Genomic DNA, 25,971 nt, shown 5'->3' with positions numbered 1-25,971 from the left:
AACCACACTAACATTATTGATTCCTAAGCTATTTATACATGCTAGTATAAGGACAAAACTCTGTGCAACCGCTTGCACCTGCATGGAACAGCCATGTGTCCCAAAATTGGTTTCCATAACCGCCAACTAACTGCCACCTTTTGTGTTGTCATGCCAATTGGTGCCACACCTGTTCTTGGTGGTTATGAACCTTCCACATGGTTATATAAACTCACTTTATAAACATCCTAATTCGTATCGCGTCATTGGCATGCTTGTGAGGCCCGTAACCAACTCGTAACCGTCACTTGAACCGTATTGCACCACTGTTGTGCTTTACTGAATTCTGCCTCGCTCCGAAGCTCAGGCATCTTGTCCCTGCATGCTTATCACTTTAAGCTAATGCACGGAAAATCCTTGTGCTTCAATCATCGAGGCCAACTCCTTAAGCTCACTCTAGTTACTCATGCGTCATATATGCTTCACTTCGCCAATTAGCTTGACAATAACAATGCAACTCTTGCATTACCAACTTGTTTGCATTGTTCAAGCTTTGGCCAGCCTTGAACTAATTCCATATACCAACTCTTGGCCTATTCTTCACTCTTGCATCATCCTTGAGTTTGGGCATACTCAATTCCACGGAAATTCTAACATGCCACTTGCCAACATGCCAACTCGCATGTTGCATGTTGCATCTTGCAACTTTGGCTTTGTCTTGCCTTCTACTTAATAAATCTTCATCGTGTCGGCCAATAGCTTCATTACTTAGCCAAATGTATTTACAATGTAGTGCTACCTTTGCACTTCATTTTCCCTGCGGGGTTATGCCATTCTTAGCAGTTGACAGTCTACGCCGTGTCGCGCCATCCTGGCTACACACTAACTTGGCATGCAACTCTGTAACGCGTAATCATTATGCGTCACTTGCATCCCTGTAATAGATCTCCCCCACCTGATCTGTTCAACGTCCTCGTTGAACGTAACCAAGTATACTCAATATACTTGTTCCCCGGCCTTGTACACTTCTGAGCCACTCTCAGAATTCAGCAAACTTGTTTGGCCTTCATTCTTGCCAACTCTTTCTGCCTATTACCATATTCCATCACTTAGCTTACTGCCTTGTCATTGATCCTACTGACTTGTACTGTTGTTTTCACGTTGGCCTACACTCCAACTTTAACTACAATCGCATATCAACACCCAAATGCAACTTGGAAATTCTTCTTTCCCATTCCCTGAATTGTGCTTGAACTTCGCATGAATCATTTGTGCCTAAGTGTACGCAAGCAATGATTCTTCCCAACTGATCACACTGATCATTCCCATTGTCTTATGCCTTAATTTCCCGACTTTAGTTGCACCACGAAACATAACAGGACTTATACAAGACTTGGCCTCAATTCTTTAATCATATGCGCCTACGCCAAATCATGCCATACCTTAAGGTATGCACTCTACGACTCAATACGACTCTTGGTATGCGCCACAATCTATAGCATTTGCTGCACTTTGCCAACATCAGCACTTTCACTAGATTTGGCCTCCAAATCATATTGCAAACTTCACCTTCTTGGACTTGCATCATTTGTATGCCAAAGAACCTGCACCTTGATGTTCTTTGCTTGCATTGTCGCAACATCATGATTTAAATGCATGACTTTTGTATAGTCATGACTTAGGATACCCGTGACATCACAACGCCTCTTTGGGACAGGCATCCTCTTCACCCACCTTTGAAACCAGCAATTTAAGCATTACTTGCTCTTTCAAACTTCTACGCTTTAATGTGACGGAAAAACAACATCATGTTCTTCCAAAAATGAGTTACTCTTAACTCATATAATTGATGGACTTACATCTTCATTCTTGATGCGTTACTCCATGCATTCGCTGCCAAATGCCTTCACACTTCCACATAACTCCCAACAGCAAACTCGACTATGCCACCAACTCCCATATTTTCTTCTTTTCACTTTCAACGTCTTCTATTGCATATTTTGGCTTAATATGATATGTAGCATCTTCCACGCGAACTAGATTTACTTTGAATGAAAGAGGCAAGGATTTCATCTCAAATACCCTCATTCACTACTACCTTACATAGAGAGACTTCATTCCAACACCAAGGTCCACTCGACCCAACTGAAAGTATAATCAAACTTGAGCAAATACTTGTGCCAACTGATTGCAACTTGTAATACCTAACAAGTCTTGCAATACTGACTTCATCTTCGCTTCTAAGCAACAAAAGAAGCGAGACAACACCTAATGTCCCCAATGTAACAATTCACTTTGCCACATGCACTCTTCCAACTATCAACGTTCTTATGTAACTCCCATAACGAAGCACAATGTAATTGACAATTAGTTGAATACTCCTTTTAGACTGATGCTATCGTTTTTCTTTAGCTTTCATGAAGACTTCTCCAGTAATGGCCACATGCCATCTTTATGCATCACCGCTACTTTGTCCTTCTTTTTCCATGCATCTATGATTCGCCTAACTTGCATCTCCAATTGCATCATGCATCTTGGCCGTGCCCAAATCTCATTTGGCGCATGCTCCTGTTGCATACATGCTATGCCAATTAACACACAAATCTTTACACAAACTTGTGCACCTTTGCACAACTGGAACGGACTTAAATTGGTGATTCTGAGCATCACCATAGAGGTCAACAAAGTCATATCACTCAATGACTTTCGCGGATAAACACCTTGGAAAATCTTGACAAGGCCATAATCCTTGCAAATGAGGCACCACTGGATACGTTCCATGAAGCAAGAATGCCACATTCTTCTTCAAACTTGGAACTCATTTTTACTGTCCATCCACAACTGGAAACTCTTTTCTTTCCCCTTCTCCAAAATCAGCTTTGTAGCAATACTGATTTTTAGTTGACAAGAACATCCGCTTGTGGTTATGATCAAAATGCAGGTACTTGAACACCATTGTTCAAGTATATTGATCCCACTCATAAACTAGGTGCAAGCACACTCCTTGTGCTCATCTAGCATCAACGAAGAAATCTTTGCAAACACAAGACCGTGGTGTACCGGTTTTTCCATAATTTGCGCTTCTTTCTTTAGCCTTTCCATAAGCTTTATGCTAGATAAGAATTGGCCCTCCAATTCTTCTTTTATGGCATCACAATTGCCACAAACATGCTGGTTCGCAACCAGACTTTGCACTACCACCCAGGTACATGCATTCGAGAGAGGTAACATTAATCTTCCATCAACTGGATACGATGAAAACACCTTCAATCTATCCCATAGACATGTTATTCATCTTCTTTGCCACTGCAAAGGCCAACACCATCTTTGAGTTCAATAATTTTCGCAAAATTCTCATTACCACACATGTAATGTACTCGCTACTGATAACACTACAAAGATATGCATTCCAAATGCATAATCTTTGCATACTTGTGAGAAACATGGACTTCAACAACTGACTTGCACCCTAGAAGTCAGCATATTCTTGAGTTTTGTCATGCAATCACTTGAAAACCCGGTTTCCAATGATTCTCGCATGTTCGTCGAACACTTTGGGCTGGAATTTTGACACCTTTGTCATAAAATTTCATGGTTTGTTGCTACTTCAAGCTTCAAAGTTCATTCCAATTGATCTTTCTACACAAGACCAACTTCTTCTAGCCTTCATACTAGTGAAACCCAAATAATTCACCTATGAATTTGACAAACAAAAGACATCAACTTGAGTAAAAAGAGAGAAATATCAGCAACTGTGTCCCCTAACACAGCTCTGATACCTTCTATCACACGCCCCTTTAATCGCCTAAAATTTTCATGGGACATGACCAGAAATACTCTGTGGTTCAGTGATTCAACATCACCCACAAGTACTCAACCTTGCGTACTTGCATCAAAGTATGCATATACCTTCACTCTAAAGGCTTTGCACAATGAAAGTCTTCGTCTTCTTTCTCTCTAACTCTTTATGCCCCCATAAGCATAAGAGGTTCTGCCATGCACTTCAACAATTCTCACAATATCAGCAACATAATGAACATCAATAACTAACACAATAAACCCATTTTATTGCATTAAGGAAGAATATACAAAACAATCTATCACATGGACCAAACAGGCCATTCACCCTCTTGGTGAATGCCTAAAACACTCTCTACATTAGTGGTTCTTCTCTAAATCGAACCACACTAACATTATTGATTCCTAAGCTATTTATACATGCTAGGATAAGGACAAAACTCTGTGCAACCGCTTGCACCTGCATGGAACAGCCATGTGTCCCAAAATTGGTTTCCATAACCGCCAACTAACTGCCACCTTTTGTGTTGTCACGCCAATTGGTGCCACACCTGTTCTTGGTGGTTATGAACCTTCCACATGGTTATATAAACTCACTTTATAACCATCCTAATTCTTCACGCGTCATTGGCATGCTTTTGAGGCCCGTAACCAACTCGTAACCGTCACTTGAACCGTATTGCACCACTGTTGTGCTTTACTGAATTCTTCCTCGCTCCGAAGCTCAGCCATCTTGTCCATGCATGCTTATCACTTTAAGCTAATGCAAGGAAAATCCTTGTGCTTCAATCATCGAGGCCAACTCCTTAAGCTCACTCTAGTTACTCATGCGTCATATATGCTTCACTTTGCCAATTAGCTTGACAATAAAAATGCAACTCTTGCATTACCAACTTGTTTGCATTGTTCAAGCTTTGGCCAGCCTTGAACTAATGCCATAGACCAACTCTTGGCCTATTCTTCACTCTTGCATCATCCTTGAGTTTGGGAATACTCAATTCCACGGAAATTCCAACATGCCACTTTCCAACATGCCAACTCGCATGTGGCATGTTGCATCTTGCAACTTTGGCTTTGTCTTGCCTTCTACTTCGTGAATATTCATTGTGTCGTCCAATAGCTTCATTACTTAGACAAATGCATTTACAATGTAGTGCTACGCTTGCACTTCATTGGACCTGCGGGGTTATATCATTCTTAGCACTTGACAGTCTACGCAGTGTCACGCCATCCTGGCTGCACACTGACTTGACCTGCAACTTTGTAACGCGTAATCATTATGCGTCACTTACATCACTGAAATAATTTCTATGATGGTTTTATCTACTCTTTTGAGGTTTATCTTCGCTTTAACGACATTTCTTGGTTGTTGGGTTGGGTTTTAAGATGAAAAGTGATGCTTTCCATCGACGAAATCTTCATCTTTATTTTCTCCGGCGACAAAATCTTCGCCATCAACTTATCCGGCGACGAAATCTTCATCGGTGATTTCTTTGACGATGGAAGCTTCATTACAAGTTACAAGAGATTTGAGCAAATCACCCCTATTTTGGGAGCACATCTTTCTAAAGAAGAAAAATAAACTAAATGGTTGAAATTTACTTCCGAGAAAAACCATTCTTCCTCCGATTTAATCGGATCTTATTCATACTTGTATTTATCTTACTCTGGTAACCTTCTCTTTCACTTACGAATTTCTCGGTATTGTTCTTTTACGGTATGTTCTTATTACTCTATATTCTTTTATTTTCGATCTTAAACTCAATGTAACCTCAAATTTCCATTAATGAAAATATCATTTGTTTACTAAAAAAGAAAACTTTTAGCTCTTTAAAATTCATTTTACAAATGCTAGTGATATTAATTTATTTGACGTGAGACGTGTGGGAAAACAATATATTTAGATGGTGTTTGGATATACCTTTAAAAGTTACTTTTCAACTTACACCATGTTTGTTTGCATCTGACTCGCGGTCTGGATCTGAGTCAAACCCTGGCTCGTCAAGAGTCAGATGTCAGACCGTTTGTTTTCAATTTTGAGTCAGATATGACTCAATCTCTGCCTCAAACCTAATCCCTGACTCGGAGCCGTTTGAGCCAGGTAATAAAATACCCCTGACTCATGGAACCAAACCACTGACTCACATTTTATTGAGTCAGTTGAGCCAGATCTGACTCAAAACAAACATATTTAGTCAGATCTGATTCAAGTCAGGTGATTTCAGTCAGATCCAGACGACTCAGATCCAGATGACTCAGATGAGTCCGGAGTAAACAAACAAGGTGTTAATAAACCTTTCTAGATTGGGGTATACGCAAATTAATTGGGGTATACCCAAATTTAAATGGACCTAGTGCTCTTGCTAAGGGGTGGTCAAAATTGATGATTTTACTTTAATACCCTTGAACTAATTAATTTAAAATTAAACCCTAAAATTAAAAACTAAAAAACTCTTAATTTTTGCTAATCTCTCTTCTCTAATATCTCTGTTCTTCCCTTTCATCTTTTTCCATTTCTTCCATCAACCGAAAATCTTCAACATTGATTTTCCAAAAAAATGATTGATTCTACCAGCGAAAAGAAGACTCTAAGTGATGTCTAAACTCAAACCCATCATTTTGTTGTGTGATTTGATTGTTATATTAGGTTAGAAATTGAAAATTATGATTTACGTGTCTTCAGTCGGCAAGGTCATAACATGCATATCTTGACGACTTTTCATAATAGCCATGACGACTGTAAAAATTTCTACAGCCGACAAGGTATTTTTCAACAGCCGGCGAGTTTTTTTTTGTAGACCTTGCCAACTAATATTAGTCGTTTCCTGAGTGTCAAAAAAATAAAGTCGGCATTATCTTCATTTGAATACCCTGCCGGCCAAAGTTAGTCGGCATCGTCTTCATCATCTACCTTACCATCCAAATATAGTCGGCAAGGTCCTCATTCGTCGACCTTGCCGGCTTTTCATACTTTCAGAATTGAAAGTGTTCATTTCCTCTATAATTTTGAGTATGATTTCATATAACAGCTTTGCAATCCCCTTTTCAGAAATGTTTGGTTGTGTGCTTTCATTTCCGTTGCAAAAAATATTATCAAAACAAATGTTTTTCATCAAAAATCTTCCCACATAAGTTCAATCAAAAACAAAATTTCATAACTTAAATTCATAAGTTTTAATATACTCAATTAACTAATTTAAACGGAATTAATTAACCTAATCAGATTGTTTTAGTGTTAATTAAACAAGAATATATTAGCCATTTAGAAAATACATGATTAAGGAGTATTTTCTTTTACTTCAAAATGATCCAGGTTTGTCTCATTAGGTATGCCCCAATTAATCTGGGTAATACCCAATCAAGCCAGGTTAATGAATTCGAAAAGCTAGAAATTTGTCCGGGAGAAATTTTTTATACAGCTTGAAACAAAAATGTTACTGAAGCAAAATCATTCCTGGCAGTGGTATCCAAAAATACCGACGGACCTAATTATCCCCAGATCTCTAAACCTACACACCCCTCAAAAACATAACAAGAAATGGACCAGAAGAAGAAAATTTTGGTATTAGGAGGAACTGGTTATCTAGGGCAACATCTCTTGGTTAGGTTTTCAGAAGAAATCAAACAACAACAACAAAAATATGAATTAGCATTTACTCATTACTCAACTCCTCCTCAGTCATTGCTCAATGAAATCTCTCCATCAGTTGCTTTTCGTGTTGATTTACAAACTGGACAAGGTCTTGATTCCATCGCCACTACATTTGGGCAGGTTTGCAAACTCATAGTTATTTTAATTTTTGTTGTGGGTAATCTTGAACTGATTTCAAAATCTTATAATGAGTTTAATTTTTGTATTGCCAGCCTGATGTGATTGTGAACTGTGCTGCGTTGTCTGTACCTCGTGTATGCGAAACAGATCCAACAGCAGCCATGGCTATAAATGTACCATCTTCTGTGGTGAAATGGTTATTAAACTTTGATGACAGTGTCCTTTTGATTCATTTATCAACTGATCAAGGTAAACCACTCAATTAGCTTATTTATTGTATGGAGGATAATTGATTTTTGTATTGTTATTATGGATGGAGGAACACCTAATTATAAAATTGGATTTCGGAGTGCTGCAATTTATGTAAGCTAATGTGTGAAGTTGGAATCCTTGTTCATATGGTAAATCAGTAGTAACTTAAACATAGTAGTGGATCTTTGTTTGAGTCCATGTATTACTGCCAAGGATCGTATTTGCTTGCTTTACATTTTCTTATGGGTCTAACAGAAAATAAGCTAATACTGAGAAAGCAAGTGACTTGCAGAAGTCACACTTAGTTTGAATTTTAATGTATTACTAGCACAATTGTCAAAATTGTTGCCCTTTATCAACACGAAGGTTGATAATTTTCAATGTATTAGTTTGAATAGTGTTTTTCTTGATTTCTCATTTCAGTCATTTCCATTTACAAAGCAGAATAAAAAGATTGTAGTTATTTTCTTTCTCTCACAAGCCACGGTTCATACGTTTCTCGGTGGAGTTAAGTCTTGTTGTCTTGCTTTTGTATCAGTTTATGAAGGAGCCAAATCATTCTACAAAGAAGAAGATGAAACATTCCCAGTGAATGTATATGGCAAATCAAAAGTGGCAGCGGAGCAGTTTATTTCTGCAAGCTGTTCAAATTATGCAATTTTGAGGAGCAGTATCATCTATGGGCCACAAACTATTTCACCAATTGCGAAATCTCTTCCAATTCAGGTCCTTGAAAAGTAATTTCCCCATATGTTTTTACATGGATAGAGTCGAGTGTTGTATCTTGATAAGAATCTAAGTTGCTTGGTTATGCAGTGGATTGATGGCATCCTCTTTAAGGGTGCCGAAGTGGAGTTCTTTCATGATGAGTTTCGATGCCCAGTTTTCGTCAAGGATGTTGTGGATGTAATTCTAACTTTGTCTACGAAGTGGATCTCAGGTATAAGCTTTATGTGTATTGCTCGGTTGCACCTTGAGAAAGTCCTTATTTACTAGTAAAGCTTCGCTTGGGTTTCCAAAGCTTTCTTATTCTTTTGTTGATATCTCAATGTGCATATGTGCTTAAGCTTAACTGGTTTGTCTTTCATGTATTATTTTGCATATCATCAGATAAAGAACAGATGAAATTACTATTAAACGTTGGAGGACCAGATCGGTTATCCCGTTTGCAAATGGCTGAAGCTGTTGCAACTGTTAGAGGATACAACACATCATTACTGAAACCCGTCTCTGCATCATCAGTATGTATTCAATATCTTGAAATATTTTTCAAATCGATTATCATTTTTGCGAAATCTGCATTCCATTCTTCCACTTTCAAGTTTCGAGTTCATTTTCTGTATGTGGATGGATTATATCGTTTGTCAATATTTTCTCTTAGTGATAATGTAGGCTACTTGTTTCATCCCCTACTCTCCCTCTATACCAGCTGTAGACATCAACCCATAATGACCCATGTATTGACGGTCAAACAAACATTTTTTCTTCCTTCCTTGAACTCATACATCTTACTTATAGGAAAAGATCTGAAACTCAATATCTTGTATATCTTCTTATCGTACATTACACATTCTTAACGAAGCATTACAATTGTCAAAAACAAAGATAAACTTACAGTATGTCCACAATTTTCAGGTGAATCGCGGTGTGAACTCCCCTGCCGACATTTCCATGGACATCACCAAACTAGCTCAAACGCTTGGTATTAAACCGACCCCATACCTGGATGGTGTGAGATTAACTCTTGATGCAACGCCTCATCCCTGAACAAATAAGGACTTGATGTAAATCTGTATTTTTCTCTATTTCATTTAACATTGTCTGGTCATGTCAGATTTGCATGGAATTCTCTGTGATAAATTGTAATCCATTTATTGAAAGTAAAGTAAATACATTGCAACTTACTCTCAGTTTGATCTGGATGCCTGAATCCTACAGAGTACAGCAAACATATTGCAGATGACTGAATTGGTTGCTTAAAAGTGCTTCTAAAGAAGAGAAAGCAAAAAATAATGCTTCACGAAAAGTTAATAGCCTGTTTGGATATTGTTTGATAATTGCTTTTTGACTTCTGAAAACAAAAAAAGTAAGAAGTTATTTTGGATAAAAATCAGAAGTAGCAAACAATTCAAAAAGACCGATTTCAAGAAGTAAAAAAAGTTAATTTTTTGTGAAGAATCTTCTGCCTTCTTTCGGATTCTTGAATTCATTCTTATTTTAAAATTTATGAGTCCAACCTAATTTGTGATTTTTTTGTTTTGTTTCTAGAATTTGACAAGTTCCTTGCCTCATTACCAACATGACAACATCCAGTCCACCCTTTGAATGACCGCCGGCAGCATAAGATACCGCATAATAACCCCTTCCCGTGCAGTGCGTGTAGGGCTGTCAATGGAAGAATATCCGTCGGATATCTGGATATCCGATATCCGACAGGTTAAGAACTATCGGATATTCGATATCCGAGAATATCCTATAGGATATCAAAATCAGATATCGATATCCGATAGGTTAAGCTATCGGATAACGAATATTTATCCGATAATATCCGTTAGTAACAAAAAAATCTGTAAAGGTGAAATTATTCTCATACTGTCATACATAAAACTTGGAAACAATACTCATAAGATGGCATCTGAATTGTCTTCATCTGAATGTAAGTCTCTTACTCACACACATACATGAAAAGAAGCACAAGCAAATGCTAAAGAAAGTAAAAACTTAACAGATATTCAAACAGGGTCTCTCTTGTCTTCATTCGTCTTCGGTTTCCAAAATTTCCATATCTGCATTATAACAATTAACAAGTCAACATTCAGATAGAATAAGATACACAACAATTGTCTAAGTAGTAATAATAGGAACTATGCACTGAGTTTAAGAAGAAAAAAATGTTTACCTTCATCACAAATGAAATCTGGCAACCAATCGCTTAAGCATAACAATGCTTCAATAACCTCTGGATCTAATGAAGCTCTGTGTGTTGTAAGCACTCTACCACCTGCACTGAACATTGATTCGGATGCCACACTGGTGACTGGGATAGCCAAGACATCTCTTGCCATCTTTGCAAGAGTTGGGTACTTAGGTGCATTTAGCTTCCACCAACTCAAGATTTCAAATAAATACTCATCTTTTGGTGAGCCTTTGCTAAGCATTGGTTCTTCTAAATACTTGTCCAACTCAGATTTCTGCACCTCAAAGTCAATGTTCTCCATCATAAACTCAACATATTCAGGATCACATAATTCATCTGGATTGTCTGAATCCATCACACTTGAGCTAGAGACAGAGCTGCGGCCACCAAAATAGTGTTCATCTGCATTTGAGTTTTGTGAATCATACGCATTGAAAAGAGATGTCAATTGTTCTTTGAATTTGTTATACTCAACTGCATAGCCAGTTCCATACAACTTCTTATAACGAAACTCTACCCATCTTGCCTTGTATCTAGGATCTAACACAACACCGATGCCCATAACCAAATTACTTTCGAGCCAATACGCATCGAACTTCTCTCTCATCTTCAACCCCATTTGTCTGATATACTCATAATCACTTCCTTCCCATTGTTTGATGCACTTGTGAACTTCATAGACCCCATTATAGTACAGATTCGCAGTTGGATACTTCATCCCTGCAAACCTGGTAGAAACATCATTAAACACCTATAAACACCTACAAATAACTACCCCTTGTTCCCACTCATCTTCACTTGGTATACAGTCGAATTCATGATCAAGGACAGCTAATCTTTCAAACCCTTTTCTCACCCCGATTGCATTCTTAAGCATAACAAAAACTGAGTTCCATCGAGTGTCCACGTCTAGACTAACTGCCTTTCCAGACAACCTAACCTGTGACATAGCCAATTCAAACCTCTCTTTCCTAGCTTGTGAAGCTTTAACATACTTAACACAATCTCTAATTGATTGCACAAACTTAGCAGCAACTTTCATACCATCTAGGACAACCAAATGAAGAATGTGGTTGGCACACCTCATGTGAAACAATTCCCCATCAAGAACTAGACAATTCTTACTCTTTAGCCACGAAATCAAGTTTCTCATCATAACACCATTGGCAGCAGCATTATCAGCAGTTAAAGCAAGGAATTTCCTATCTATGTTCCATTCAAGAGTACAAGTTTTGATACATTTTGTGAGAACATCTCCTGTGTGTGGTGATGGCACTACAATATAAGCTAATGTTTTCTTAACCAAATTCCATTCATCATCTATGTAGTGGCATGTCACACAACAATACCCATCTTTAGTATGCTTAGCAGTCCACATATCAGTTGTAAGACTACATCTAGAAGTCAACTTATCCAATACTAACTGTAATTCTTGTTTTTGTTCATGAAAAAACTTCATCAAATCACTTCTAGTTGTGTTTCTACTCATGATCTTAGCAGCAGGGTTCAAAGACTTGCAATACATTCTAAAGTAAAAATGTTGAGCCATGTTCAGAGGGTAATCATGCTTAGCAATCATTTTAATCATGTATTCCCTAGAAATAGCAGGATCATACTTCCAATTAGCTAGTTTTAAAGCTTTGTTACCTGCTGTTTTCAGTGAAGTAGCAATCTGTTGTTGTCCAGCCTTGTTCTGTGGTCTGTCTCGGCAAATCTTTAGATGATTAGACAACCTTGTAGTACCACTGAGACTACCAGCATCAACTATCTTCTTGCAATGATGGCATGTACCTAGTACAACAGCTTCCCTCGCATTCTTTTTACTGTTGTATCTTACTTTACAGTCCCTTTCAAATTCATCCCACACTGGTGACCTTGTTGATCTAAGCTTTTTCTTCAGAGCAGTTATCAGTGGATCCTCACCATCTTCTCTATCTTCATCACCTGAGCCACCTGTATGAGAGCTTGGCATGTTGATGTTATCATCAGTTGGGTTTTCTTCTGGTTCTGTTGAGCCAATTGCTGAAGCTTGAACACTTTGTGATTGTGAACCATCCCTGGAAATGATAGCATTTGATGTAGTTTGAGGCAAAGGGGTTGACTTTGAGGTTGCAACTGTCTTTCCCTTGGCTGGTTTTTTAAACATTTTTGCAATTTCCTGTATTGAAATGTAGATGCCCATAGGGTGAGAAGGATATTGTATCATAAGCTAGAAGGCAGTGGAAGGACACAAGAAATAAAACAGTAAGTTACAAAAGATATTTTCACTATAGCTAACTAGAAGTAAAAGCTACTAAGCTAGATTTCTGTATCCAGTTTCACTAATTTAATTTGAGCAGGAATCATACAAAGAGGGAAACTAAGACACATGAAACTCTCAAGCATCAATGCTACAGAGCACTAATAATACCAGCTTAAAGAAAAGACACTGAAAGCTTAGTCTTTGTTCCCCAGTCCCTAGTTCATCCAATACTATCATGTGTATGATACAACATTACCAAATCATTTTCAAGAACAGTGGTCACATAATCACATTCCCCTAATTATTCTAAAAATCTCTATGATGCATTTGCTGAACCCCTAATTCACTTTTCTCAAATCAAAAAAAAAAAGGGAAAATCATACAATAATCAATCTAAACTACTAAAAACCCTATATCCATCCAACATCTAAAATTCAAAAACCAAAAATTAGAAGAAAACTCACATCAAAAGATATTCATCAGTTTCCCTATTTCCATAAAACTTTCATAAACTTTCATAATCTCAGATTGTTAGGCCTCATATTCTTATTTAAGAATAAACCCATCTCAAATCTTTCTCTAATTTCATCATACCCTAAATTTTTTTGCAAGACAGAAACCACAAATCCCTAATTTCATGAAAATCGAACACAAAAATCGAATATGGAAATAGAAGTACCTGATTGAGCGGGTGAGTGATTGTCTGATTGATAAGCAAAGCAACTGAGTGAGTGATTGATCGGGAGAGACAGAGAGTGATCGATTGAGAACTGAGAAGAGAAGAGAAGGAAAAAAAGAAAACGAAAAAAATGACTCGGTTCTCAACTGAATCCACTCAATCCAGGCAGTGATAATCGATTAATATATGAAATTACAATTATACCCCTAATTCTATCGGATATCGGATGTTAACCAAACGGATATAGCCTAATCCGATATAGATAGGTTAAGGAAGAAATATCCGATAATTTTTTTTATCCGATATCCGATAAAACGGATAAAATCCTATAGGATCTCGAATAATCGGAAACGGATTCCGGATATCGGACATATATTGACAGGCCTAAGTGCGTGTACTCACCCAAATATTAACGGTAATATCACGTCGTTTAAAGGGGTATTTTAGTAATTTGGACGGTCCAATCAAAGTTTTAGGTGAAAAAGATACTTTATAGGAACAGAAAAGGTGTGAGACTGAAGAAAATCCCCAATCCAGAGAGGAGTGAGTAGAGATTTGATATTTGAGCTCCCTTCCTGCAGATAGTTTGACTAGCAAGTAGAATCATGGCGAATTTAGAGCTGTGGGAAACGTTTAAACAATCAATAACAGCATATACAGGATTAAGTCCAGCAACTTTCTTCACAGTGGTAGCATTAGCTTTAGCTTTCTATTATGTTGTTACTGGTTTGTTTGGTTCTAATCCAGCACCACCACAGAGGCATAGAGAAATTGAAGAAGAAAGGGAACCTTTACCACCACCAGTTCAATTAGGTGAGATTAGTGAAGAGGAACTCAAAGTTTATGATGGTTCTGATCCTAAAAAACCATTGCTTATGGCTATTAAAGGACAGATCTATGATGTTTCTCAGAGCAGGTATATCTCATCTCACTTCCCTCAGCTTGTTTTTACATAGTATGTTGATTTTGTTGATTCTTTGAGTTTTCTGATTTGGGGGATTTATTTAGGGTTTGTAAGGAATGTTTGTTTAGGGTTTTAATTGGTAATTGCTTTAGGATTACTTGATTGTTTGGGTCTTTATGTGAATTGGGCTCTTTTATGGACTGAATTTGGATGATATAAAATTTTCAGATGCTGTAGATTACCGATTAGTAAATTATTCTTAGATGTTTGTTTGTGATTTTACTGAAGTTTTAAATCATAGTATTATTTGATGATTGCTTTTGGTAAGTAAGAAAAGCCTTGGACAATCAAGAGAAGAACAACATACATGAGGAATGGATTATTTACTCTTCGGATTCAGTTAGTTTGTTGAACCAGGGGTTAATCTGGATAGCTCAATTTTATACATGATGGATTGTAGGTATATCAGATAGCGCAGTTTTGAAGCTAATATAAAGTTTTCAGACGGTGTAGATTACTGATTTGTGAAAAAATTTTAAATGTTTGTTTGTGATTTTACTGAAGTAGTAAAATCATAGTATTTGATGGTTTCTTTTGGAAAGTTTAAGAAAAGCCTCGGACAATCAGGAGAAGAAGACCTTGTACGAGGGATGAATTACTTACTCATTGGATTAATTAGTTTGTTGAACCATTTGTTAATTTATATACTTGATGGATTCTACATACAAGGACAGCTCAATTTTGAAACTAATTATTCCATTTGGATGTTTTTTAAATTTATCAGAGTTGGGCACAGATGAGTTTGTATGTCAATATCTGTGCGAGCTTTAAGGGTTCTCTTCGTTCACAGTTCACCTTCTTTTGGCAAATGTTGTTGTGTATGTTTAGTTGTAGACGAAGCTCCATTAGATTAGAAAATTTGTGTTCACAACTTTATGTATATTGATATTTTGAAAAGAGATCCAAATAACTATGGTATGGAAGCATGTCATGCCCTGAAGTTACTGGACTTATCGAAAATTCATTTTCTTTTTTTCCTGTTGTTCAAACTATTCGATATTTGTCTGTGTAGGCAGCTTATGTAAAACAATGTTGTTGCTATTCCTAATGTAGTCCTGAATTTCTTCTGTTGCCATGAGATTTACTCATTATCTGCTTCCTTGCAGGATGTTTTATGGACCTGGTGGCCCATACGCTTTGTTCACCGGTAAAGATGCTAGTAGAGCTCTTGCAAAGATGTCCTTTGAAGATAAGGATCTAACTGGAGATACCACCGGTCTTGGCCCCTTTGAACTCGAGGCTTTACAAGACTGGGAGTACAAATTCATGAGCAAATACGTTAAGGTTGGTACTGTCAAGAAAACTGTCCCAGTTGTTGATGGATCTTCAACCTCTGAAGCTGCAACAGAGAATGCGCCACCTGCAGAGGAAGCTGCACCAGCAGAAACCACCGAGGAGCACCATACTACAGAAGAAGTAAAAGCTGAATAGGGTGGAAACGAGTAGCTTCTTGCTCTTGGTCTTCTTGCTTGGCGTTTACAGTTAAACTTGGTACATTCAGATTGTTGTAATAAAGATATATAAAGGGAATAGAGGACATGTTAAAAACTTCAAAGCTGCAGTTTAGTCTTTCCAAGTGACACTTTTATTAAGTACGTGAATTTTCTACCATAGTTGAATTTTGGTGTTGCCTTTTAATGCATTAATAGGTTAAATTGTTGTTTCAAGGCTTTAACTAGCAGCCAATTGTGATGAGTCTAAACCTAGAAAAAACTGTAAACCATTTCGTTGTGATCTTGGGAAAAGATTAGTTTATGAAGCTGGCTTCACATTCTTGAGTGCTACCCAGACTGCACTATTACACTTAAAACCGCTTCCGAATGCAATCTGCCATACACGATCATCTTTATGCATTCTTCCCTTGGACTCGATGTAAGCCAACTCGTACCAAATTGAACTTGATGATGTATTGCCAAATCGTTGAAGAGTCATTCGAGAAGCTTCAACATGAACCGAAGACAATTGCAAACTCTTTTCTAATTCATCAATCACTCCTCTTCCCCCAGCATGTATACAAAAATGATCAAATGCAAGCTTAAAATCTGGGATGTACATCTTCATTTTTGATTTCCTGAACAACTTCTTCACCACCATGGTAATGAAAAAATGAAGTTGTTCTTTGATGGGTAGGACGAGCGGACCTAGGGTGGTGATATTGATCTTAAGGGCCTCTCCGGCTATACTTGTAAGATTTTTGGACAGTGAAACACCCACAATACCAGTTTCATCCTGCTCTTGGTAAATACATTTGAATGACTTGTCGTCCAACCCACGGTGGGTTCTAACAATATGAGCCAATTTGTACTTAGCTCGCCGTCTGTCTACATATTTGTTTGAAAGAAGAATCGCTGCACCACCAACACGAAACAGACAATTTGTTATCATCATAGATTTGTTGTCACCAGAATACGTACTCAGAGTAACATTCTCCGTGCTCATAACAATCGCGTAACTACTGCGATGAACTTGTAGCAAGTTCTTTGCCAGGTCAACTGCAATTACTCCGGAACTACAACCCATCCCTCCTAGATTGAAACTTTTAATGTTACTTCTAAGTTTATACTTATGAACTATCATGGCCGCAAGTGAAGGAGCTGGATCAAACAAACTGCAGTTCACAACAAGAATACCAATATCTTGGGGATTAATGTTTGTACCACAAAACAGATTATCCAAAGCACCAAACATGACCTGCTCGGTCTCTTCCCTAGCAGTGACCATTGAAGCTTGTGAAGGTATGCAGTGCAATGCTTTAGGGAGATGAGTCTCTTCTCCTAGCCCAGACCGCTCAAGAATCTTGCGCTGGAACTCAAACGAAGACTCATCGAGATTACCAAGAGCTTTAGCGCGTTCTAGGTAATATTGTCTTGGAGCTTGAAGGTGAGCAGGTGGTTGATAACAAGCATAATCGACGAGGTAGACAGGTTTAGCCCGAGTCATTGCGTAAAGTATCAAAGAAAGAACAATGAGAACAAAACAGGTAGTCATGCTAACCAGATTGAACTGAAAATATTGAAGCCAAAGCTGATATACATTCTTGGATTCTACTCCGCTAATAACTTCAATGAGCATTACAGCAACATAAGGAACAAGAAAGAGAGTTAAAAGCTGGGTAATCAAGTACTTGGAACCAAACTTAAGATTCATATTGATTTGTCAATAGGGTTTTTAGCTCTACTCTGAACTCTAAGAACAACAATAATATTTTCTTTCGTTTTGCTTGAATTTTCAGCTGAAACAAAACAAAGGTTCTTATAAGTGTAATGTTGTGAGTTTTGGACCACAAGAACTCAAATTGATGATTCTTGTTGAGACCATTTTGTCTAGCTAGTCAAGTAGTACATGTGACAAGATTAGGGCTGCAAAACGGGTAGGGTGGGTAGGATATGGCCTATACCCGCCACCCTACCCGTTTACCGGCGGTTAAGAAAATCTTTACCCGCCACCCTACCCGCCAAATAATGGATATGATAGGATACGGTTAAAAAACTGGCGGGTAGGGTAGGATTGTCGGGTAGGAGTAGGGTATGTGCACTTCTAGGTAGGGTGGGTAGGATATGGACTATACCCGCCACCCTACCCGTTTACTGGCGGTTAAGAAAATCTTTACCCGCCATCCTACCCGCCGAATAGTGGATAGGATAGGATACGATTAAAAAACTGGCGGGTAGGGTAGGGTTGGCGGGTATGGATTGGGTATGTGCACCCCTAGACAAGATTCATCTTCCCGTACCATATTTTACCATTACCACTACCATATTTGGGTCGTACGATTTAATGATAACAAAAAAGTTATCAAAGGCAAACAAACTGTTATGTACTATATATTTTTCTCTTATGATTGGGTGATCCAATCTTTGTACCCCTCCTTTTTATACATTGATTATAGTGAGAATGAGGCACCCAACTAGAAGAATGTGGATTTGCTGATCTTCTGCTTTAAAATTTTCCTCTCTTCTGAATAAATGCACACTGTTCTATCGGGCTCGTCAGTGTCCTCTTTGCCAATTGATACTATGCTCATGGTTAAAAACTGATAACCGAACCATCACAATATGATGGACCTTCAGCACATGTGCTCTTGAATACTTTTCTTCTTGTTGTACAAGTACAAACTACTAAGTGAGATTAATGTTTTGTTTAATATGTGCTATTCATATTTATGAGCCTGTTGGCATCAGTCTATGTTTGAAGTACTTATCTAAGCTTAATTACGTAGTAACAAAGTGTGCTCGTCAATATTAATGTGTACTATACAAAATGAGAGGTGTCGCCGTGCCATTCTTTCTGATTAAATGCAAACCCTATTATTGGGCATCAGTCATATGGTGCCTAGTTCTAGCTAGGTACACACATGCAGTTGTTCACACAGATTCCATTCCATATACATAAAAGGACGAGCAAATGCAATTATAAGCTTTTCATTACTGCCATTTCATAGCTCATAATACAAAGCAAACAATTTTTCAGAAATGGTACTACTGAAACAGTGTATGAACTATGAAGACTGTAATTAAACCAAAGAGAAGTCAATACTTACAAGTAGGGGTGCACATACCCTACCCATACCCGCCAACCCTACCCTACCCGCCAGTTTTTTAACCGTATCCTATCCTATCCACTATTCGGCGGGTAGGATGGCGGGTAAAGATTTTCTTAACCGCCAGTAAACGGGTAGGGTGGCGGGTATAGTCCATATCCTACCCACCCTATCTAGAAGTGCACATACCCTACTCCTACCCGACAACCCTACCCTACCCGCCAGTTTTTTAACCGTATCCTACCCTATCCATTATTTGGCGGGTAGGGTGGCGAGTAAAGATTTTCTTAACCGCCGGTAAACGGGTAGGGTGGCGGGTATAGGCCATATCCTACCCACCCTACCCGTTGTGCAGCCCTACTTACAAGTTACGTGTTTGCTTTACGAAAACCACCAGTTTCATCAAAAGCCATAATAATAATACCTGATTTAACAATTCTTCAATGAAGCTTTTAGCAATGAAACTCATCAATCTGGTTTTATGGAGGCAAATACATTAAGAGAAGAGCTTTCAGAAAGTTACACAACACATGGTGGGAGCATGCTCGTACCTATAAGCCTAAAAATCTGCACTAGGCATGTTTCTATCCGATTGGTTTCTACCAGATTACCATATCTCTAGTACAGCAGAGACCACTTGAGCATGTGAAGTTGTAGAAGTTGAGAAATCTGGTCACGCATGCAATTTGGCCGTTGTTTAGACAAGTTTAGAAGCATTTCCACGCAATTGTGGCATGTGAAGTTACAGAATATGAGAAATCTGGTCACGCATGCGATTTTGGCCGTTGTTTAGACAAGTTGAGAAGCATCTCCACGCAAATGTGGCATGTTCCTGCATGAGTGATGTCGTCCTGCTCTGGTGCTACGCATGATTTTTCTCCATGGTAAGTACTTATTTCATTTAAAGCCGGCACTTCAATTTCGACATTTGATCAGTTTTAACCTTTTTAGAAAAACCAGCCAAACTGTTTGTATCAAAAGCTGTATATATCATCGAGCCATTATTAGAGTTCAAAGCATTCAGACATTCAGGACAATTGTCATGTGTGCATATCTTATTTTCTTCTCCGCATAATTGCATAGTAAATCCTTAATAATTAAAAATACTGCGTCATGCTACAGTTCCTTTGATTAAATGCAAATTTATAGCAGCAGGTGTGTTTGTCAGCCAAATTTAGCATATATCTAGGTACACAGTTAAATATCTAAAAAGATAGTATACAATATAAATTTACAGTCATTGATTATATACACTGTCCTTGATTTTCTTCACTGAAAGGGGGCTAGTAAGCTTCAGTTTTACTCTCCAATTTGATACCTAAGACTGACAACTTTCTCCAAGGAATATCCAGTAATGTTATTGATGACTGAAAGAGTTACCGCAGCAGTAATATCTACTTGCAGGTACAAATAACTGTAACAGTGTAAGAAGAGTGTATTTAAACAAAAGAAAAAAAACATGACATGTTTGCTCCAGGAAATGTACCTGCTGTTCTTCATTCAAAACCACATGACACTTCCAAGTCTTTAAATTTTTTATCAGACTTGAGCTATTAAGAAAACCAAATTACCAGCAACAATAAATACTCTTGCTTGACTCGTGAAACCCACGCAATTCGCTAGATGTTTATTTTGTGTTTTTGGTATTCTTTGTGTGAACTTTAATGGGAAAAATATCGTTTGGTCCTTTTTTAGGTGGGTCCATGTCTGTTTAGTTCTTTGGTCAAACGCCTTTACTGTTTGGTCCATAATTATTTAAAAATATTAAACTGACAAAAATACCCTTCCGTGTTAATTTTTATTTATTTTCTTGTAGCAGTTCATTCCAGAAATGAAGTCCATACAAAAACCTAAAAAAAACAGACTTCATTCCAGAAATGAAGTCCATATAACAACCTAAATAAACAGACTTCATTCCAGAAATGAACTCCATATAAAAACATAAATAAACAGACTTCATTCCAGAAATGAACTCGATACAAAAACCTAAAAAAACAGAGTTCATTCCAGAAATGAAGTCCATACAAAAACCTAAAAAAATAGAGTTCATTCCAGAAATGAAGTCCATATAACAACCTAAACAAAAAGACTTCATTCCAGAAATGAACTCCATATAAAAACCTAAAAAGACAGAGTTCATTTTTGGAATGAACTCCATATAAAAGCAGAGCTCATTTCTGGAATGAACTGCAGCATCATCATCTTCGACGTCTTCAACCACAACAACAACAACTTCGTCTTCAAAAACACCACCGTCTTCATCATCAACGGCAGTAGCAGTAGCAGATCTTTATCTTCTTCATCTTCTTCATCATCATCATCAAAATCAAGATTAACACCATCGTCTTCATCGTCAACAGCAGCAACAACAACATAACTTCATCTTCTTCATCATCTTCATCGTCAACAGCAGCAGAAAAAAGAAAATCAAGATTAACACCATCGTCTTCATCTTCTTCATCATCATCATAAAAATCAAGATTAACACCATCATCTTCATCGTCAACAGCAGCAACAACAACATATCTTCATCTTCTTCATCATCTTCATCGTCAACAGCAGCAGAAAAAAGAAAAAAAACCCTAAGAAAATTGTATTCATCGTCTACAACTACCGATCTAAATATCTAAATCGATTTTCACCTTCATCACCATCGTTTACAGCAGCAGGAAGAAAAATAGAAGAAAAAAAATGGAGACGCCATTAACAGGAGGAAAAAGAAGAAGAAAGAAAAAGAGAGAGAGATTAGATCTGGAAAGATGAGAGAGAAAGTAAATCTGAAAACGATTTATTCTCTCTTACTTTTTGACTATATATATATGGTCCTTATCCAAAAGAGTATTTTTGCCACTAAAAGGTGACATTTACATCATCCATGACATCACCCTAGGACCAAACCATAATTTTTAGGACCAAATTATAATTTATATTACCAAATAGGACCAAACAGATAATTGACTAGGTCCACTGGACTAGACTGTCTTTAATATATTATTTGCAGGACCAATTAGTATTTCCTTCAGGGACGGACCTACCCCTGGGCTAAAGGGGCTAAAGCCCGGGGTGATCTTGCTAGTCCACAAGCCAAATAATTTTTTTTTTTGCTCGACCAAGTTTCTAGCCCATGCCTTAAAAGAAAATTTATACTTTCTGGATCCGTCCCTGATTTCCTTGAACTTTAATATCATCACATGTGTGGCAATGCGGAAGTACTGCGCTGGTGCCATGCATATAGCTCTCATGGTTTAGAAGTACAAGTTTGCGGGTAACCATTAAGGCACCTAAATACGATCGTCATACAGAGATAGATAGAGAAGTCTTCGACATCATGTTTGGTGTTTGGACATGAGTTGCATTGCCATGCATGTGGGCATTCATGTGTTATAATTAATATTGATTTCAAGGGCTTGATTATTGAAAGACATAGACATTGATAATTATCTAAAACCATCACTGGCAGAAGCCGATCGAACTTTAAGTTATAATCATCAACAAATTAAAACTTGAGATAAGGATCGATATAACAAAAGGCTCACATGATCCTGTAATCATTCTGTCAAAATTACAAACCTTAGTTTAACAAATCAAAGCTCTTACGCTCTTATTATTGTCTTATTCAGGAACAAACAACATAGCATGCATGCACATATGCAATCTAATGAACTACTAATTAAACACGAAGTTCCACAGGATACTTGTGAATGCAATCTTTCCAAGGGTTTCCCTTTTTACTGTCATGAAGAGACGATGGTTTCACATTTTTGAGAGCAACCCACACTGCACTATTACACTTAAACCCACTTCCTAATGCAATCTGCCACACACGGTCGTTCTTACGCATCCTTCCTTTAGCTTCCATGTAGGCCAACTCATACCAAATTGAGCTTGATGACGTGTTTCCAAATCGATGAAGAGTCATTCGTGAAGCCTCAACATGAATACGCGAAAGTTTAAGGTTCTTTTCCATTTCATCGATTATTCCTCTTCCCCCAGCATGTATACAAAAATGCTCAAATGCAAATTTGAAATCAGGAATATAAGTCTTGGTTTTCAGGTTGTTGAAAATTTTCTTGGACACCATAGTAATGAGAAATCTAAGTTGTTCGCAGAGTGGAAGCACGAGAGGACCTAAAGTGGCGATATTGGTCTTTAGTGCCAACCCTGCAACCGGCATAAGAGTTTTGGACAGGGAAACACCAAGCTTACCAGCATCGTCTTCGTGCTGGTGCACACAATTATAAGCTTCATCGTCTGAACCATGGTGAGTTCTCACAGTATGAACTAATTTGTACTTAGCTTGCCGTTTATATTGATTTCTGTTGGAGAGGAGAATTGCAGCTCCACCAACACGAAATAGACAATTAGTTACCATCATAGATTTGTTGTCTCCAAAGTACGCCCGTAAAGTCAAGTTCTCAGTGCTCAAGACAATAGCACAAGTGTTTTGGTGCACCTGAAGTAATCCCTTGGCAAGATCTACTGCAATGACTCCAGCACTGCATCCCATTCCTCCCAAATCAAAGCTCTTAATATTACTTTGCAGTTTATATTTATTGATGATAACGTCGGAAAGTGAGGGAGTAGGATTGAACAAACTACAATTCACCACAAGAATACCAATTTCTTGAGGTTTGGCATTAGTAGCGGAGAAGAGATCATCCAAAGCTCCAAACATAACTTGCTCGGTCTCTTTCCTAGCAATCTCTAAGCTTCGGTTTGGGGGTGTGGCATGCAATCCTTCAGGAAGACAAGTCTCTTCACCTAGTCCAGACCGCTCCAGAATCCTACGTTGAAATTCAGCCGAAGATTCATTCAAACTATAAACACGTTTGATATCTCTGAAGTATATTTCAGATGAGACCTGAAGATGAGAAGGTGGGCGATAACACGCGAAATCAACTAGGTAGATAGTTCGAGAGCGTTTCCTCATGTAAACCGTTAAACCAAAAACAATGACACCCACAAAACTTATAATTGCAACTAGATGGTGCTTGATGATGTGATGATGCCAAAGCTCATACGCATCCTCATGTTTTGTCTGACTAGCTTCAACCAGGAGAAGAGGGATGAGAAATATACAGACAGAGATAACATGAATCAGGTAATGGTATACTAAGGAGATTTTAAGACTCATACTCTTTATGAAGTTTTGATTTACTGTGTGAATGCTATACAGGAGAAAAGAGTTAATGTGTTCTCTACTTGGTGCGTAATTGCGATCTCAGATATATATACTGTCATAGTGGTCCAGCCTCACATATGGCTGTCTTAAATGGTTGCCAATAATTTCTAATACCATACACGCCGAATGTATAAACCATATATATATATATATAGGAATTACCAATAGGTACCATTATAGTGTTCTTAGTTAGTGGCAGGTCCATCCATTAAAGCCCACTAATCAGAGGTCCATAATTAAGAGAAAACATGAAAATGGACCAAATTTTTTAAGCCCAGGTCCTGTACACGTGCGGGACAAATTGTACGAAATTTCTAAATACCTAAACTACCCTTCCAATCCTACATATATTAAAGCAGTCTATTTCAAAGTTTCTGAAAAAAATTTCAGCCGATTATTCTTGGGAAAATTCTGCTCTCTTTCTTCTTCTGGATTTGGGACTAGGGTTTCTGAAGATTTCTTCTGCGATTTTTAACAGGTATGTTGCTTAATCTTTTCGTTTTCTTCTTTCTACTACAATTTAATGGAGATAGGTTGTGTTCTGTTTTTTTTATGATTCTTGTTCGTTTTTATTCAGTTATTTTGTTAGATTGTTAAGTTTTTAGTTTATTTTAGCTTTCGATTTGATTATCTTTCTGTTTTCTTTTCAAAATCAGTTTTGTTTTCACTTTCAGATCGTATTATCCAGCAGTACATATATGACATACTCATTGTTTCTGCTACATTTTTTGAATCATTATAAGATTTGAATTTTGGATCATGGAGATCGGTTGTGTTCTGTTTGTTTTTTATGAATCTTGTTCGTATTTATTCAGTTATTTGGTTAGATTGTTAAGTTTTTAGCTTATTTTAGTTCGATTTGATTATATTTCTGTTTTCTTTTCAAAATCAGGTTTGTTTTCATTTTCAGATCGTATTATCCAGCAGTACATATATGACATACTCATTGTTTATGCTCTTGGATTCTGTTTCTTGCATAGATCTTTCACTTTTTTTAGTTTGACCCATCAGTACGTATGTGAAATACCGTATTACGTGCTTCGATTCTGCTGTTTCTCCTAGATTCTTAATTATTCTTTGTCATGCAGTTGATTATTTAGTTCATGAATCTGCAGTACATATATGGCATACTCATAGAAACTGCTCTTAGAATCTGTTTCTTGCATAGATCATGGAGATCGATTGTGTTCTGTTTGTTTTTTATGAATCTTGTTCGTATTTATTCAGTTATTTGGTTAGACTGTTAAGATTTTAGCTTATTTTAGTTCGATTTGATTATATTTCTGTTTTCTTTTCAAAATCAGGTTTGTTTTCACTTTCAGATCGTATTATCCAGCAGTACATATATGACATACTCATTGTTTATGCTCTTGGATTCTGTTTCTTGCATAGATCTTTCACTTTTTTTAGTTTGACCCATCAGTACGTATGTGAAATACCGTATTACGTGCTTCGATTCTGTTGTTTCTCCTAGATTCTTAATTATTCTTTGTCATGCAGTTGATTTTGTAGTTCATGAATCTGCAGTACATATATGGCATACTCATATAAACTGCTCTTAGAATCTGTTTCTTGCATAGATCTCTCACTTGTTTTAGTTTGACCCATCAGTACGTATGTGAAATACTGTATTTTAATACTGTTGC

At 37.5% G+C, this 25,971-nt stretch overlaps 4 protein-coding genes across 4 annotated transcripts; 2 read left to right on the top strand and 2 right to left on the bottom strand.

Annotated features, from left to right (window-relative positions):
- The first annotated feature begins 7,190 nt into the window (after window positions 1-7,190).
- Window positions 7,191-9,711, top strand: LOC113304346 (methionine adenosyltransferase 2 subunit beta). Its single transcript, XM_026553431.1, has 6 exons — window positions 7,191-7,549; window positions 7,642-7,798; window positions 8,340-8,527; window positions 8,618-8,741; window positions 8,912-9,042; window positions 9,437-9,711. The coding sequence occupies exons 1-6, from the start codon at window positions 7,316-7,318 to the stop codon at window positions 9,566-9,568; spliced, it is 966 nt and encodes a 321-aa protein (XP_026409216.1). The 5' UTR covers window positions 7,191-7,315; the 3' UTR covers window positions 9,569-9,711.
- Window positions 9,712-14,146: 4,435 nt separating this feature from the next.
- Window positions 14,147-16,278, top strand: LOC113304445 (membrane steroid-binding protein 1-like). The gene is made up of 2 exons (XM_026553569.1): window positions 14,147-14,555; window positions 15,710-16,278. Exons 1-2 carry the CDS (start codon window positions 14,245-14,247, stop codon window positions 16,032-16,034), a joined length of 636 nt encoding a protein of 211 aa, XP_026409354.1. The 5' UTR covers window positions 14,147-14,244; the 3' UTR covers window positions 16,035-16,278.
- A 43-nt stretch (window positions 16,279-16,321) lies between these two features.
- Window positions 16,322-17,807, bottom strand: LOC113304444 (3-ketoacyl-CoA synthase 4-like). The gene has a single exon (XM_026553568.1). It carries the CDS (start codon window positions 17,748-17,750, stop codon window positions 16,356-16,358), a length of 1,395 nt encoding a protein of 464 aa, XP_026409353.1. The 5' UTR covers window positions 17,751-17,807; the 3' UTR covers window positions 16,322-16,355.
- Window positions 17,808-22,580: 4,773 nt separating this feature from the next.
- LOC113302334 (3-ketoacyl-CoA synthase 4-like) lies at window positions 22,581-24,390 on the bottom strand. The gene has a single exon (XM_026551242.1). The coding sequence runs from the start codon at window positions 24,275-24,277 to the stop codon at window positions 22,814-22,816; it is 1,464 nt and encodes a 487-aa protein (XP_026407027.1). The 5' UTR covers window positions 24,278-24,390; the 3' UTR covers window positions 22,581-22,813.
- Window positions 24,391-25,971: the final 1,581 nt, after the last annotated feature.

The sequence above is a fragment of the Papaver somniferum genome, chromosome 8 (genome assembly GCF_003573695.1).
Source record: "Papaver somniferum cultivar HN1 chromosome 8, ASM357369v1, whole genome shotgun sequence".
In the NCBI taxonomy this organism is placed as follows: Eukaryota; Viridiplantae; Streptophyta; class Magnoliopsida; order Ranunculales; family Papaveraceae; genus Papaver; species Papaver somniferum.
The sequence above is the reverse complement of the archived record's forward strand: the minus strand, read 5'-3'. Positions and strand labels throughout refer to the sequence as shown.

Bases quoted from the DNA above. Each gene is read 5' to 3' on its own strand.
- LOC113304346 (XM_026553431.1), top strand. From the start codon at position 7,316: ATGGACCAGAAGAAGAAAATTTTGGTATTAGGAGGAACTGGTTATCTA. The intron at 7,799-8,339 runs GTAAACCACTCA...CTTTTGTATCAG, and splicing joins TCATTTATCAACTGATCAAG to TTTATGAAGGAGCCAAATCA. The intron at 8,742-8,911 runs GTATAAGCTTTA...GCATATCATCAG, and splicing joins GTCTACGAAGTGGATCTCAG to ATAAAGAACAGATGAAATTA.
- LOC113304445 (XM_026553569.1), top strand. From the start codon at position 14,245: ATGGCGAATTTAGAGCTGTGGGAAACGTTTAAACAATCAATAACAGCA. The intron at 14,556-15,709 runs GTATATCTCATC...GCTTCCTTGCAG, and splicing joins TATGATGTTTCTCAGAGCAG to GATGTTTTATGGACCTGGTG.
- LOC113304444 (XM_026553568.1), bottom strand. From the start codon at position 17,750: ATGAATCTTAAGTTTGGTTCCAAGTACTTGATTACCCAGCTTTTAACT.
- LOC113302334 (XM_026551242.1), bottom strand. From the start codon at position 24,277: ATGAGTCTTAAAATCTCCTTAGTATACCATTACCTGATTCATGTTATC.